Raw genomic sequence first — 14,330 nt, 5'->3', positions numbered from 1 at the left:
GTTCTGATAAGGACGCAGAATAAGCGATGATCTTTATCCTCGAATACAAAACATGGTGTGATACTGGTGATCTTTGATAGGCGTGGCGACAAGCTTCACGGCATCCTTCACAAGCTTTAGAAGCATTCCACGTAAAAGCTTATCGCTCAGTCTGGACCTGTATGCCTAGTACGGACGATGCAGATGTTTCGTATAAAGCAATTGATTGCTGCCCATCGACCATCATCTTGACTGCACTGCATACATAAACAGAGTAAGAGACCTAGAGGACCACGCTCAATCACTACACTACACATCCGAGCATCACCCATCATGGAGACCAGAAGAAGGTCATCTATCGGAGAGTCGCAGGCCGAGAGGCTCCAGACGATGAGGGAAAAGAGAAAGTCATCCGTCAACCAAGCTGCTTTAGACCGGGCCATGAAAGCTAGGATAGCATTAGTCGAAGGGCATGAGCTGAGTGAGGCCGATCGAAAGCTTGCACAAATGGGCTATCAGCAGGTACGATCATACATACCATGTTCCCACTTACCAATCTTGCTTTCAATATGCTGACTCCTGCTGCAAGGTCTACAAGCGAGAATTCTCATGGATGTCTTGTATTTCTTTCGCACTCTCAGTTGGTGGTCTCTACGCAAGTGTAGCCACTACATATATCTATCCCCTGGTTGGAGGCGGTGCCGCGTCCGCGGTGTGGTCCTGGCTTATTTCTGGTGCTGGTTGTATGTGCATAACATTGTCGGTCTCTGAGATTGTCTCTGCGTATCCTACATCTGGAGGCATGTATTTTACGTGCAAGTACCTTGCTCCTGAAGCATGGGTTCCAGAGATCAGCTGGCTTTGTGGCTGGTTGACTGTTATTGGACAGATTGCTGGGCTGGCATCGACCGAGTACGGGACGGCTCAACTGATCTTGGCCGCTGTCTCGATGAACATGGATTTTTCATACATACCGACAACGAACCAGACGGTCGGTGTCATGGCGGGCATGTTGCTGTTTCACGGCACGCTCAACAGTCTGTCGACCGGTTGGCTGGAAAAGATGACGAGGACATACGTTGTCTTTCATGTGGCCGTTCTCGTCAGTTGCTGCATCGCTCTACTGGCCGTGGACAAGAACAAGCACAGTTCGTCGTACGTATGGACAAATGTCACTCCAGAGAGCGGATGGACACCCGCCGGGTTTTCATTCCTCTTCGGGTTTCTGTCAGTCTCATGGACGATGACCGACTACGACGCTACCGCCCACATCGCAGAAGAGATCAAGAACCCAGAGATCAAGGCGCCTTGGGCTATCACGATCGCCTTGGGCTTCACCTACGTGGCCGGCTGGCTGTTCACTATAGTGTTGACCTATTGCTCCGGCGACATTGCGCAACTCTTGGATTCACCTATCGAGCAGCCCGTGGCTCAAATCTTCTACAACGTCCTCGGCAGGCGAGCTGGTTGCTTCTTCACGGTCTGTGCTGCAATCATTCTCAACTTCACTGGAATGACGGGGTTGCAAGGTGCAGCGAGGGCCTTTTGGGCTGTCGCCCGCGATGAGATGGTGCCATTCTCTCGGTTCTGGACCAAGATCAATCGGACCACGGGCACGCCAATCAATTCGGTCTGGCTGATTACCATCTCATGTATCGTCATCAACCTCATCGCCCTAGGGTCTTACACCGCCATTGCGGCCATCTTCAGCATTACCGCAATCGCATATGACTGGTCATATTGTATCCCGATCATCTGCAAGCTGCGCTATGGAAAATTCGAGCCGGGCCCCTTTCACCTAGGTAGGTACAGCAAATGGATCAACCTGTGGGCAGTCATTTGGACAGCTTTCGCCAGCATTATCTTCGTCTTCCCTGAGTACAGGCCAGTCACTGCTGTCAATGTAAGAACTCCCCTTCCAGAGCTCAGCCTCTCCGGGTGCTAACGTGAACAGATGAATTATGCTTGTCTCTTACTCGGCGCCACTTTTATCTTTGCCGTGTGCTATTGGTACGCTTGGGGCCGACGAGTCTATGTGGGACCTCGTGTAAACGTTGAATTGCTTCAAGGTAATGAGCCAGACATCTCTGAGGAAGCTGAGTTGCCCTCAACAAAGGCTACTGGCGGGAAGACCGAACTTTGAGCGAAGTATCCTGTGGTCAAAGTACGTATCGATACAGGGGTGATTTGTCGCCGAGATCGAGTAGTTCCTCTGCCAAACAACTCATTAGTCCTTGAGCTCTCTCAGCATAGATGCGGCCATGACTTACCCTCTGTATACTTGGCACGAATCTCCTCCTCACTCATTTGATCTCTTTTCTTGTTGAGTCTACCATACGCAATCCGGAGAACGAAGGTAGCGATGATAGCCGCTAAAACCATACCCAGTGCAAGACCGTAACCGAGCCAATAATGCGGCTCCTGTTGAGCAAGGAAGATATTGGAGCCAATCGCGCCGCCCATCTAGCAATCGTAACGTTAGCATCGGGTGCTAGAGGTGTCAAAGTCTTTGGCGCTGGATTGACCGAGCAACACCGGCGCAGAAGAGATAGGCAGGAAGACTCACATTCCCAATGCTGATGAGCACCGCCATACCGACCGCTCTCTTCCAGGTTGGTGCAAGATTATTGGCGACCCATGACAGACAACCAATAAGTGGCGGGTAGACACCGCCAGGGATGGTGAACAAAAAGGCATATGTAAGTCCTGGCAATTTCGGATGCGGGATCGACAGCAAGCCGATGAACCCAACAAGGGCAATACTGAACGGAATAACGATGAAAGGCCAACGAGTTTGATGTCGATCCGCAAGCACAGAGAAGAAGATCGTACTGCATACACCGACAACGTAGATAGGGATAGTAAGTAGTTGCGCGTCTGCAGCGGTGTAACCAAGGCCGAGAATGATGGTGGGTGCGGAGTACGTAAAACCATACAGGCAGATGGAATTACCCCAGTAAATGATGACGGCAAAATAGATCTTCCAGTCGCTGAGGGCGGCACGGAGATAACGCCATTGGAAGCCGTCGTTTGTGCGAACTTGACCAGCTGATGTGCCTGCATCTTGCCTGAGGCGGCGTATGATAAACTCGCTCTCGCCAGGTGTCAAGAAGCTTGCCGATTCTGGAGAGTCAGGGAGTGTCCAATGCAGCGAGATACCGATGACAACAGTGAATATGCCTTCCAGGATGAAGATCCAACGCCAGCCCCCAAGGCCTGTCAATAGTCAGGTGTGATGGACAACGATGCAAATTGAGTCGAAGTGGGATGGGACAAAAATACCTGCGACGCCATCCATCTTCTCAATGGCAAAGGCGAGGAGGCCGGAGAATGCGCCGGCCATGGACGCTGCAGAAAAGAAAATTGACAAGCGAGTTTGCACTTCGAACCGACAGTACCATCTGCAGAGACAGAACAGTCAGTACAATGACTTGCTGGGAGGAGAAATCTTTGAGATCGTTGTTACCACCAAGCAGGGATACTCACGTTGTCAACAGATAGGTTGCGGCAGGGAAGAAACCTGATTCAGTCAACCCCAGGAGTGTTCTGGTGATGATGAGGCCGTGGTAGTTTTGGACGATCCCTTGAAGAGTCATAACCTAGAGAAGTCAGGTGGCTGGATGAGATGAGTTTCCACGTTGGACGTACCACGCCCCAGCTCAGCATGAGAATGGTGATCCACAGAGATGGCCGCATGAGTTTGAGAACAATGTTGCTGGGCACTTCAAAGATACTGTAGGGAAAGAAGAAGACCTAAAGGGCGGTGCCATTAGTGTGCGCATGAGTTCGCGAAATTGGGCCATGTACCGTCAAGGCGATGTTGTATTGGGTGCCCGTGAGTTTGAGCTCTTTGTTCATGCCAGCAACTTTTGCATTGCCAATGTTCCCACGATCCAAGAATGCGAGGACATACAACAAGGTCAGCATTGGAAGAAGCCGATAGTCGACCTTGCGCAGAATACGCTTCGTTTCCTTGTCATCGTATCGAGGGAGCTGATTGAGGTCAGTCAGTGGCTTTGAGATCCGAAAGATGAAGGTACATTGGAGTCATCGAGACCGGCGTGGTCGCCTAATCCGGATTTCTCGAGATGGAGCAAATCCCCGGGTTCCTGACGTTGGTCCTTCTCTGCCACAACTTGCTTCTCCATAGTTTCCGGTGTTTCGGAGCTTTGCAAGGAATTTGCTTTGAGCAGAAAGTCTGGAAGCTGGGGGCATGGGTCCTTTTGTAGCGACGACCCTCGGACTGTCAAAATGCGGGGTGTCCATGAATTTGCATCAACGGACTGTCTGGGGCGAGATTCTGCAGTGCCGTCCAAATTTCATCGGTGGCCAAGCCCGATGGGATCCAAAGTCGTGTATTGTGTACAACAGGCATGGAGACGGAATGAAACTCCGCCATCGGCGCGTATGACCGTGAGGCAAGTCATAAGGAAGGGCTCTTTCACCGACCTCGCATGGTGTTGATGCATGCCATGGCTGCTAGCAGGGATGCGGATGCCACAAGAGAATTGGCCTGCACGCCCAACTGGTGGCTTCTTCGTGAACAGAACGTCGATCAAGGCTGCATCATTCGAGGAACCCCGGACTTTGTGGGGATCGTGCGGCCGTCTTTGATTGTGAGAGGATATTTGAGATGAAGTGGCCAAGTCCTGCGGCGGAGAGACATGGAGAAATCAGACCAAGGGCTATCAAATACGGCCAATGGCTTCCAGATACCATTCGATATTGTTGCATCCGAGATCCACCTGCCAATGCAAAGAACTGTCAATTCAAAGGTAGGGTGCATACTCGCAAAGGACAACATGTTAACCGAGCAGCTGCCGAGGTTGAGTCGTACACAACCATCGTGCTGGGAACGAAGAACGAGTACCGATTGTGCTTGCCTCAGTGCGGAGCATCGTGCAGATCGTGAAGCCAGGTCATCGACAGTTGACCGCCCAAGTGGACGACGAATGTGCAATGTGCATCGACGTTGGGACATAAGAACGAAAGCCCAAGCAGAGGTTGTTAGTCCGCGTTGCGGGCAAAAGTGGCTTGTGTGCCGCAGTTGCCTCGGCTACATCAAAGACACCGATAACGACGCGCGAGCAAGTTGCGTCTGATGGCCATTCCTTCTAACCTTTGCGTATCCATCCTCTTTCTTGTCGAATACTCACAGTTGCCCAACTTGTGAGAGACTTGATGGGAGAACACACTCACCAACAATGTCATCGGCTCAGTGTCCTCAGATCGAGGCTGTAGACTATTTGCAGTAGTCAATTGCAGTCAGATATTACGTCTCTTTCCCTGTGTGTTCATCCACTCTACCTTGACAACCATCATGTGCACTTGTATTGGACCATCTATCATCAAGCGTGGGCCGCTACACTGCTGGTCTTTCGTATCGCCACAACTCACCCGCATGCCATTCTTTGCACATATCAGAAAACTAAAAGTTCGACCAACCGGTCGATGACCAACCACCTTGTCAGCACTAGTGCAATGCAATCAGGCACAACAAACAATTAGCCACGGTGGCCTACAATTGCGCATATAGTTGTAGATCCATCGACTTTGTGCGTTTTGGGCAGGCATTTACAAGAATTAGAGTCGTAAGCAATCATGTCGAGCCCACGACAGGCATTACTGAAACGGAGAGCATCTTATACCAAGGAGCAATTCTCGGCACACTGGCTCAAGCATGGGGCCAAGGTAACGCCGTGGGCTTTGGAAAATGGCGTTACGTTTTATGCTCAGGTATGTGCCCTCCTACAATGCGAAGCACTACGGGAATTAACAGGTGTCCTTTTGTTCCTGCGCTGTGTCTCCCATCAACCGCCGTGAATATTGCATGCTGACCATCTTCTTAGATCCACAACCCTAGCATAGCGCCTGGTGTCACGGTGCCATCTACTGTGAATATTCTCGAATGGGATGGCGCCGCAGAAATGGTTTTCGGGCGTGGGCCAGACCTCAAGTCAACCTCCAAGTCTGACTACTATCATCAAAAGGTCATCCTCCCAGACGAGCGGGCCTTTCTGACAAGCGAGGCGCTACAGCATCTCCAATGGATGGACCCTGGGGCAATAGTTGGCGACAAAGTAATCATCATTCAAGACGGAAAGGCCTTGATTGACTGTGAGGAAGACATGAAAATCTGGAATGAATGGCCGGCCAAGTAATGGCATGAATTTCTTTTCGATTTACCTCTTTGCAACACTTGGATGCTGAAGTAAAGCAACAAGCAAACGCATTAGACGTTAGGTCTCCAAGTCCTCATGACTTATACTTGACGCAGATCCCGTCAAGAAAGGCCTCGTGATAGCACAAGCAATGCATGAGAAGCCAAACCCTGCCAGGGACAACCACCATCAGACGTCCAGTGGCAGATCGGTAGAGGACCAGTTCTCCGCTACCTGCATCAGGTCCAGATTCCACGGCCAGTCGTCGAAAAAGCTGGTGGTCAACCGAGAAGGTATCGTTCTTGGGGCGTCTGAATGTTGTGAGGCATAGTAATCTTGGTCTGTTGCCTGAACCTGCGAATCAGGTGCACGCCGAATGTGTAGCTGATCCCAGTAGCCATCGATCTGCGCCACCAAGTCCCGCAGCCGCTGCGCACTAATGGCTGAATGAATGCCGTGATCAAGATTCTCCAGAAGTTGCGCAAGTGACAGAAGTACAACTCGCACTTGCTGATAGGCGATATCGCCCAGTGGCTCTTCTAGGACGCTACCCAGAATTGCGCCGATTCCAGCGAGATGATGAAGGAGCGGCGAACTGATGGCTCGCAGATAAGCGACCGGAATGCGTGTGAAAGCATCTACTACCTCACTCGCGATCTTGCAACGTTCTTCAATCGTGCCGCCGCCCGATGCAAACAACATCATTCGAAGTAGCTGGACAGTGGCAGTGATATTTGCGGCCTGGAAACCGTAACGATCGCTAGCACGCGTCAATGGTTTTGGGCCTATACTCGTCGACTCATGGGCTTACCTTGAAGGATCACACGTGACCTCAGGGAACTCTTTGAAACAGGCTGGGAGGTTGCCATACAGCGTCATAACGGAGTCCCGTACGGCAGAGGCGGAAATGATAGGCCTGTCACCAAACACACCACTGAGGAATGTTCTCTTTTGTCGCCGCCGATCACGAAGATTGGCAATGACGTGCTCAAGGACTCGGTAAAGATCAGTGGTGAAATTCCAGCCACAGAGCCAACTGCTATTCCGCACATTGCCCCATCTGCCGCCCGGGCTCGGTCCGATATCGACTGGAGAGAGCACTGGTTGATTGTAACCCATGTCGCTGAAATGCTCGTCATCCAGCTCGGTGGTGTACGTGACATTGACTTGTTGCTCACGACATCGGGTAATGCCATTCCAGATGATGGATGAATAGACTTCCAATGTATACATGGACCAAAACTATTGATTGTTTAGGACGTAGCCTTGCCTTGACGAGTCGATCTTACCAGTCGCCTCCTCTCCTCGGTCTCGACAATGCCGATGTCTTTGGGCCAGTTTGTTTCATCATGTAGGCCATCCATAGCCACCAACGTATGGTATTTTCCAAGAAACAACTGCATCTCACGGATATTGCCGTACTGAATAGCTGTGAGAGCAAGTAATGCACACAATCGCAGTGTGTCAAGGCTGTGGGTCTGCTTTGAGTCTTCGCAACTGGCGCAGTATTGGACAGCAGCGTCATAGAACGTCTCGGACGGCGTCTGGGACAATTCTTCAACGTCCCAGGAGGGATTGAATATTGCTTGATCTCGAACTCGGGCGGACACGAGGGCGCAGACGGCCATGGTAACCGGAAACAAGGTCTTGTCTGTGGTGTAGTCCCCTCTTGATATCTGCAAAGCTTCATCAGCGACTGCAAACACTTGGTGTAGCAATATCTTGATTCCCTCGAAGCAATTGGTCCGATGCGGCGAAACTTACTTTTCGGATGTATGTAGGTCTGTGGAAAAGCGGAAAGATCGGATACACGATTTCAAAGTATACCTCCACAAGGCTCATCACCACGGCTTGAGTGGCAATCATTGGAGCCCTCCATGATTGAGATGATGGATTGGGATGTGCTAAGGTGCTGTCAATTTTTGAACTCAAACCACGCAGCCTAGCGACGTCACAGCGCATTCTCAAGGTGAGCGCGTGCAAGATGTGCGATCATCTCCGGGGAGGCATCGCCCTGGACTAAGGACCAACGTACCGTTGACGGAAAGAGGCCTCGAGAAGGATGGCGACGCCACTCTAGCCCGTGGTGTCACGCCCCGTCTTTTCGCGGCTCGATTGTAGGTACATGGCTGGTCGAAGTCGATGCAGCTCTGACACCGCGAGCCGTTGCCACTGGTGCATCGAATGCTACGTTTATGGCAATAATCGCACGCTCGAGTGATACGTCGCGACTTGGGGCGTTGCTCTGAACTCGGCATGACACTTGTCTCGCAGCAGATTTCTTATCGGCATCACATGTTGCAGCAGCACTATCGAACATGCTTTTACACCGATGTCGGTGGCGTGCAAATTGCGACCATGCGCGGCTATGGGAGCAACAAGCAGTCCGGAGGTTGAGGTCTGTTCATGAGGCTGCTCGAAAAAAGAACAACTAATGATATCAGCCCAGGCTTCGGGAAACTTGCCATTTACGGTGGCCAATACACAGCAAGGACAGTAACTTAAGGTGAGGCCATCGCGCCGCGGTCAATTTCTTCTCGCATCCTTTGACCTTGCCATTGTTTGCAGATACGCCAGAGTGCTACATGAGAACTTGATCTCTATCTATCCATGCGATCTTTGGAGGCCAACGTCGTGACGACTCGTGCCTTCTTCCAGCTAACTTACACCTTCGGAAACATCTCTTTTCTTCCCAAACTGGCTCTCTCAGTCAACGCCCTCAACACGAAATGACTCCCCCCAGAACCTCTTGCGGGTGTGCGTATGCTTGATGATGCCTGCGTGGTGGTTGAAAAACAGAAATACGAAGCCGACTACCAAGTGTGGGAAACTGCGAACGAGTAAACACATGCAAATATCATCGCTCCCGACGCCTGCACGCTCTCTGCTCAAATGATCCCTTCTACCATTTGTTGTCAAACACCTTACCCTCCACATAATTCACCAACTCCGTTACCGGCTCGAGATGGTCTCTCTCTGCGCCAAAGGCCATACCATGCCTCATGACCTTCCGATAATTGTCTCCAGCGCTGACTTTTCCAAGCACAAACTGTCTTTGCGACTCGACTCTGCTCGGCACTGGAATACTTCGGCCAACCACCGCCTCCATACCTTGCCACGCGAATGTGATTGCCTCCTTTGCGTCCGCCGGGATTCCAGCTTCATCGAGCATCAAGAGCCGGGTTTCGGGAAAAGCTGCTTGCAAATGCCGTGTGATGTTGGGATTTTTGGCTCCTCCACCACACATATAGATTTCGGCAAGAGGACCATACTTCCGCGGCATATACCTCTGATAGTGCTCGACAATGGCCTGGGCGGTGATTCGGGTGATCGTGGCAACAATGTCGTTCGGTGACAATCCTTTGGCTATGCCTCGTTCGATAAGGTCGTGGGCAATGGTGTCCCGAAACACTTCACGCCCTGTGGTCTTTGGCGGTTCCAGGGCGAAATATGGATGAGTCCGCAGAAATTCATCCACCATATCCTGATCCACTGTTCCTGCAGCACCCATCTCGCCGTTCTTGTCATATTCCCGTTCCCCATTCGTGAAATATCGCACCGCGGCATCGATGAAGACGTTACCCGGACCGGTGTCAAAGTCAAAGTACTCAGGGTTGAGTTTGCCATCCTTGTCAGGAGGGATGAAGCAGACATTGCCTATGCCACCAATATTCTGGCAGGCTCGGAGCTTGGTAGGGTGATGAAGGACAAGCGAGTCAAAGAATGCAATCAATGGCGCCCCCTGCCGACCTGCGGCTTGATCCGAAACTCGGAAATCGGTGACTGATGTGATACCTGTTCTCGAAGCAAGGAAAGCACCTTCAGCCATGGTCAATGCAGACCTGGTCTGTCCAGGCTCCGGCATGCTGAGCAACCAAATCGTCTGCCCATGAGATCCCAGAACATCAATTTTTTCCAAGGGAACTCCGTGCTTTTGAGAGAACTCCTTCACAGCGGCTGCAAAGGTCTCACCCAACAGAACGTTGACTTCCGAGAGTTCCTCAGGTGTGGTTTTGTTGTGCAAAATCATGTTCATCACACGCGTCTTGATTTTGGGCGCCAGGGGCACTTCGTCGTACGCCAAAAGCTCGAATTGCATTGGCGACTCGGGAGACTCTTGTCGAAACCGGCATAATGCGCAATCAATGCCATCCATCGACGTCCCCGAGTTCAGCCCAAGCACAGTCAGATCTAGTCCTGCAGCATGGTGACCATTTGTGTGGCCGTTTGTAAGGCCGTGAGCCGACCCGTTTGTTGTAGAGGAAGGCATTGTTGGTTTTCTGTCGCAATGATAACCTTGGCTGCAAAAGATGCTCGCAAAAGAATATATACGGTCGTCAGTCTAACGCGACTCTAGTCCAAACTCCACAAAAAGGCTCGGAGAAGTGCCTTCTCATCGCCACGGATCATCGGAGCGTGAAACCGAGGCGACGACCAACCAGGGCTGGTCAATGGGACTTTGCTGATCCGGGGCCTTACCATCTGGAGTGTTTTCGTTTCTTCGGCTAAAAGGCTAAACGGTGTTTGCCGTTCTTGACATTGGACCCTTTTCACAACCCATGACTTCGGATCTTCCCCGCAAACCCTGCCATGCCTACTCTGGATAGGCTCCCACCGTTTCGACGCGACTGATTATTGATGTTGCGAGGCAAGATCACGGCGGGTCGCGTTACCCCCGTTTGGGCCTCGGGCACGGCCCAGAGCCTCAGAAGCACCCGGCGTGGGCAATGCGTCGTTTACGGCACTGCAGGGACACGAAATCTGGTCAATTTGCGACCAACGTGCAATTGATGCATGTGCGGCCTGCCAACATCTGCTCGCATCATCCGACAACTCTTCACAACCACTACACTGTAACGACGTGACCAACCAGGCTGTGCGACTCTTCAGAGGTCCTATCGCGTGAGGAAATAATCTGATATGATGGACATGGTATGTACGTGAGAGTGTTCGGCGGTTCATGGAGTTGACTGGTATCAGTTCAATTTGAGAGGTCAAACAGCAGTGATCTCAGGAGCAGCCAGAGGTCTTGGTCTTGCCTTTGCCGAAGCCCTGGCATCAGCAGGGTGCGATGTCGCCGTGGTGGACATTCTTCAAGAACCATCAGCGGCATTATACGAACTTCAATCGAGATTCAACATCAAAGTCAAGTACTATCGCTTGGACATCACCGTCCGCGACGATGTTATCAGGACGATTACGACAATCATCCAAGACTTTGGCACTATCAACATCAACATCAATGCCGCAGGAGTCGTGACTGACGAACCATTCTTGACAACTTCGGACCAGAATCTCCGACGTACCTTCGGTGTCAATGTGACTGGATCTTTCCTCGTGGCGCAAGCGTGTGCCAATGCCATGGTGGATCGGTACAAATCGCACCACGGCGAGGAGCCTGCAAGGGGCGCTACAACTGGAAGTATAATATTCATTGCCAGCATCGCCACATACATCGCCAGTACAGCACAGCAGATATCATGTTATACGGCATCGAAAGCAGCCATCAAAGGACTCGTGAAGCCCGTGGCAATGGAATTGTCCCGGTATGGGATCCGGGTCAACAGTCTCAGTCCCGGTTATACGATGACTGATATGATGAAGGGGCTGCAGGACGAGCAACCGAAACTGGTCAAGCAGTTCGAAAAGGAGACATTGTTTGGGAGAATTGGGTTGCCGGAGGAATTGAAGGGCGCCATTTTATGGTTGTCATCTCCGAAGGCCAGCGGCTGGTATACTGGACAGGACTTGCTGCTTGACGGTGGTGCAACCTCGTGGAAACACCCTGCAGTTCTGGACGAGTAGTTCAACACATGCCAATGTTCAAATGGTGCTTGTCTAGGAGAGCCTTCCAGAGTGGACAATACTCTCGTAGATTCCAAGAAGTCGTGCTCGCAGGCCAGAAAATAAGAAATATAAGCTTGCAACAAAGCATTCAACGCAGGTGACGCGATATTCAGAACTTAGGAGTTCTACAAATTTCGTTTAGGAACCAGCGCATGACACGGAAGTGACTTTCATGCTGCAGGATTACATGCACTGGGTATACCAAACTAATGACAAGAGCAGTCCTCTGAGCAAGTTGATATACGAATTTCTTCCAGAATCCGGTGACCGAGCCTAGTATGGTTTCTTCTCAATGATCTCCTCACTGTGATCCGCATCAGAAGCAGTCTTGACGTGACCATTTTCGGCACCAACGATGGAAACTCGTCTCGGATCAAGATTGGTCTCCCCATCGACTTCATCAAGCAGCCTCCTGGCAGCGACGGCCACGTTACCACCAGCCTCTGCAAGTCGACGATTGTACTCAGCCATGTTCTTGCTGACAAGGGGACTATCACTTGTGAAGAGGAGATTGACTTCCTCGAGTGAGCGGCCAGCAGTCTCAGGATAGAAGAGGTGGATGATTGGCATGACCACGATATTCATGCAACCAAAGAAGACAAAGGACCACCATCCAATGTGAGCCAGCATGATGGGAATGACAAAGGTTGTCACACCACACCCAATCGCCCAACCCAAGATAGTGAATGAGTAACCTTTGGCACGGACTTCCTGGGGCCAGATCTCAGTACCATAAATCCAGCATGGTACGATGTTGAACATGGTGAAGAAGAAAACGAAGGTAAAAGTGAATGCTGACGCAGCCGTGCCTAGAGTTTGGGACGATGATAGGTCAGATGCAACACGGTCTTGGGACGTTTTGATGAGTGCCGCAACAAGGAAGAGTGACACGCCTTGAATTACGAACGAGATCTGGAGTGACATCCTGCGACCGAGGCGATCAATGACTGGTGCAGCTGCGGCAGTTCCAATGACACCAAATGTGTTCAGCAGCCCAGACATCCACGAAGCCTTGTAATCGTTGAAGCTGGCAAGTTCAAAGAGCTTCGTGGCCCAGGAGACCATGACGAGGATACCTGTCCATTGCTGGATTTGCTGAAGGGCAAAGCCCAAGACAGCACGGCGGCCGAGGTGGAGTTTCCCAGAGTAACGGCCTCCAAGAGCGATGTTGATGTAGTTGTTTCGTTTGTGGTAAGAAGCCTCCACCACGGCTTGGATCAATTCCACCTCTTCCAGGATGGCCGGGTCTGAGGTATCCTTATCGCCACGGATCTTGCACAAGATTTCGATTGCTTCTGCTTTTCGGTGGTGTGCCATGAGCCATCGAGGGGATTCTGATGCAAGGTCAGGGTCATTTCAATGCGGTTGAGCGAAACACTTACCTGGAACAAAGAATATAGTGATCACCACGATGAACATTGGAATGCACATGAAGCCCAGCGGGAACCGCCATCTGAACGTGACGTTGTCATTGCGAATGCCGAAATTGATCCAGTTTGCCAGGAAGATGCCGAGAAAGTTGGAAACGAAGACAAGAGAGAAGGTTGATCCACGTTCATGAGCTTGAGCCAATTCCGATACCCAAGAGAGAATGATGTTATTGACGAAGCCTATTCCAAGGCCGGAAATGACGCGAGCGCAGATGAACATGTCGGAGTTGATTGAACCGCACTGGAGGGCAGATCCAATAAGGGAGAGCAGAGCACCAATGAATGCGGCCTTCTTCCTTCCAAGCTTGTCACCAAGCCAACCACCGATGAAAGCACCGAACATTGCGCCGAAATAGTATGCTGCAGCAAGACCACCTTGCTTCGTGGTCTGGGTAACGGTACTATCGTAACCGATACCTGACATGGCAATGAAGCCCGGCGTACCAGAGACACTGCCGTAGACACCTTGGTTATAACCTTCATAGATGAGGGCAACAGCGCTGAGGGTGTTGAGCAAGGCTGAGACGCCTTTGCCCGGGAGGGCTCGCCATGGTTGAAACCCCATTATCGAATTCGTAGGTTGGAGGGTGCGAGAAGAGTTTAATTGAATGGTTGTCGCCGAGCCTTGGAAGATGGTTCTGTCTGTTCGGAAACAAATTGTCGAAGAAGCTCAATGGGCAGGAGACGAAATATATATCCAATTGTAGCTTGGTTGAATGAGGGATGGAAGGGACTGCATGGCCCCGAGTACTAGCTGGGGCGCGTTTCCCCCGGGATGTCGCGTGGTCAGAAATGCAACCTCCAGCACGTCAACCGCATCTCCCGGGTTGGCGGATGCAATACCCGTGGAGATTGCTTGGAGTGCAGAAAGTAGTTGCGGAGCGACAGTGAAGCCCCCATACGGAGGTGAAAT

The 14,330-nt window shown here is 51.3% G+C and overlaps 7 protein-coding genes across 7 annotated transcripts; 3 read left to right on the top strand and 4 right to left on the bottom strand.

The window, feature by feature from the left end:
* Positions 1-312: 312 nt before the first annotated feature.
* EDD37DRAFT_682169 (amino acid/polyamine transporter I) lies at positions 313-2,031 on the top strand (the record flags this gene model as incomplete). The annotated part of the gene is made up of 2 exons (XM_062819785.1): positions 313-501; positions 569-2,031. 2 exons carry the CDS (start codon positions 313-315, stop codon positions 1,922-1,924), a joined length of 1,545 nt encoding a protein of 514 aa, XP_062669791.1. The 3' UTR covers positions 1,925-2,031.
* On the bottom strand, positions 2,032-4,385 carry EDD37DRAFT_443574 (retrograde regulation protein 2). Its single transcript, XM_062812797.1, has 8 exons — positions 4,020-4,385; positions 3,787-3,972; positions 3,628-3,732; positions 3,466-3,578; positions 3,262-3,380; positions 2,546-3,195; positions 2,250-2,442; positions 2,032-2,191 (listed from the first exon to the last, which is right to left on the bottom strand). Exons 1-8 carry the CDS (start codon positions 4,125-4,127, stop codon positions 2,139-2,141), a joined length of 1,527 nt encoding a protein of 508 aa, XP_062669790.1. The 5' UTR covers positions 4,128-4,385; the 3' UTR covers positions 2,032-2,138.
* Positions 4,386-5,331: 946 nt separating this feature from the next.
* On the top strand, positions 5,332-6,235 carry EDD37DRAFT_443605 (uncharacterized protein). The gene is made up of 2 exons (XM_062812798.1): positions 5,332-5,715; positions 5,829-6,235. Exons 1-2 carry the CDS (start codon positions 5,581-5,583, stop codon positions 6,138-6,140), a joined length of 447 nt encoding a protein of 148 aa, XP_062669789.1. The 5' UTR covers positions 5,332-5,580; the 3' UTR covers positions 6,141-6,235.
* On the bottom strand, positions 6,235-8,539 carry EDD37DRAFT_443571 (uncharacterized protein). Its single transcript, XM_062812796.1, has 5 exons — positions 8,176-8,539; positions 7,905-8,044; positions 7,430-7,816; positions 6,952-7,382; positions 6,235-6,900 (listed from the first exon to the last, which is right to left on the bottom strand). The coding sequence occupies exons 1-5, from the start codon at positions 8,396-8,398 to the stop codon at positions 6,330-6,332; spliced, it is 1,752 nt and encodes a 583-aa protein (XP_062669788.1). The 5' UTR covers positions 8,399-8,539; the 3' UTR covers positions 6,235-6,329.
* Positions 8,540-8,910: 371 nt separating this feature from the next.
* Positions 8,911-10,810, bottom strand: EDD37DRAFT_443539 (Anhydro-N-acetylmuramic acid kinase). Its single transcript, XM_062812794.1, has one exon. The coding sequence runs from the start codon at positions 10,408-10,410 to the stop codon at positions 9,043-9,045; it is 1,368 nt and encodes a 455-aa protein (XP_062669787.1). The 5' UTR covers positions 10,411-10,810; the 3' UTR covers positions 8,911-9,042.
* A 290-nt stretch (positions 10,811-11,100) lies between these two features.
* On the top strand, positions 11,101-12,083 carry EDD37DRAFT_687192 (uncharacterized protein; the record flags this gene model as incomplete). The annotated part of the gene is made up of 2 exons (XM_062819933.1): positions 11,101-11,113; positions 11,134-12,083. 2 exons carry the CDS (start codon positions 11,101-11,103, stop codon positions 11,943-11,945), a joined length of 825 nt encoding a protein of 274 aa, XP_062669786.1. The 3' UTR covers positions 11,946-12,083.
* A 19-nt stretch (positions 12,084-12,102) lies between these two features.
* Positions 12,103-14,197, bottom strand: EDD37DRAFT_443522 (general substrate transporter). Its single transcript, XM_062812793.1, has 2 exons — positions 13,370-14,197; positions 12,103-13,321 (listed from the first exon to the last, which is right to left on the bottom strand). Exons 1-2 carry the CDS (start codon positions 13,980-13,982, stop codon positions 12,261-12,263), a joined length of 1,674 nt encoding a protein of 557 aa, XP_062669785.1. The 5' UTR covers positions 13,983-14,197; the 3' UTR covers positions 12,103-12,260.
* Positions 14,198-14,330: the final 133 nt, after the last annotated feature.

This window comes from Exophiala viscosa, assembly GCF_022695815.1.
Source record: "Exophiala viscosa unplaced genomic scaffold EDD37scaffold_6, whole genome shotgun sequence".
Lineage (NCBI taxonomy): Eukaryota > Fungi > Ascomycota > Eurotiomycetes > Chaetothyriales > Herpotrichiellaceae > Exophiala > Exophiala viscosa.
Note: the sequence above shows the minus strand (reverse complement) of the source record. Positions and strands in the feature narration are given on the sequence as shown.

Coding starts and splice junctions, on each gene's coding strand:
- EDD37DRAFT_443574 (XM_062812797.1), bottom strand. CDS start 4,127: ATGGAGAAGCAAGTTGTGGCAGAGAAGGACCAACGTCAGGAACCCGGG. Junction 3,973..4,019: donor CCGGTCTCGATGACTCCAAT/GTACCTTCATCT, acceptor GACCTCAATCAG/CTCCCTCGATACGATGACAA. Junction 3,381..3,465: donor GCAACCTATCTGTTGACAAC/GTGAGTATCCCT, acceptor CTGTCTCTGCAG/ATGGTACTGTCGGTTCGAAG.
- EDD37DRAFT_443605 (XM_062812798.1), top strand. CDS start 5,581: ATGTCGAGCCCACGACAGGCATTACTGAAACGGAGAGCATCTTATACC. Junction 5,716..5,828: donor GCGTTACGTTTTATGCTCAG/GTATGTGCCCTC, acceptor CCATCTTCTTAG/ATCCACAACCCTAGCATAGC.
- EDD37DRAFT_443571 (XM_062812796.1), bottom strand. CDS start 8,398: ATGCCGAGTTCAGAGCAACGCCCCAAGTCGCGACGTATCACTCGAGCG. Junction 8,045..8,175: donor GAGGCCTCTTTCCGTCAACG/GTACGTTGGTCC, acceptor ACAGCACCTTAG/CACATCCCAATCCATCATCT. Junction 6,901..6,951: donor GTCACGTGTGATCCTTCAAG/GTAAGCCCATGA, acceptor GACGCGTGCTAG/CGATCGTTACGGTTTCCAGG.
- EDD37DRAFT_443539 (XM_062812794.1), bottom strand. CDS start 10,410: ATGCCTTCCTCTACAACAAACGGGTCGGCTCACGGCCTTACAAACGGC.
- EDD37DRAFT_443522 (XM_062812793.1), bottom strand. CDS start 13,982: ATGGGGTTTCAACCATGGCGAGCCCTCCCGGGCAAAGGCGTCTCAGCC. Junction 13,322..13,369: donor CACTATATTCTTTGTTCCAG/GTAAGTGTTTCG, acceptor ACCTTGCATCAG/AATCCCCTCGATGGCTCATG.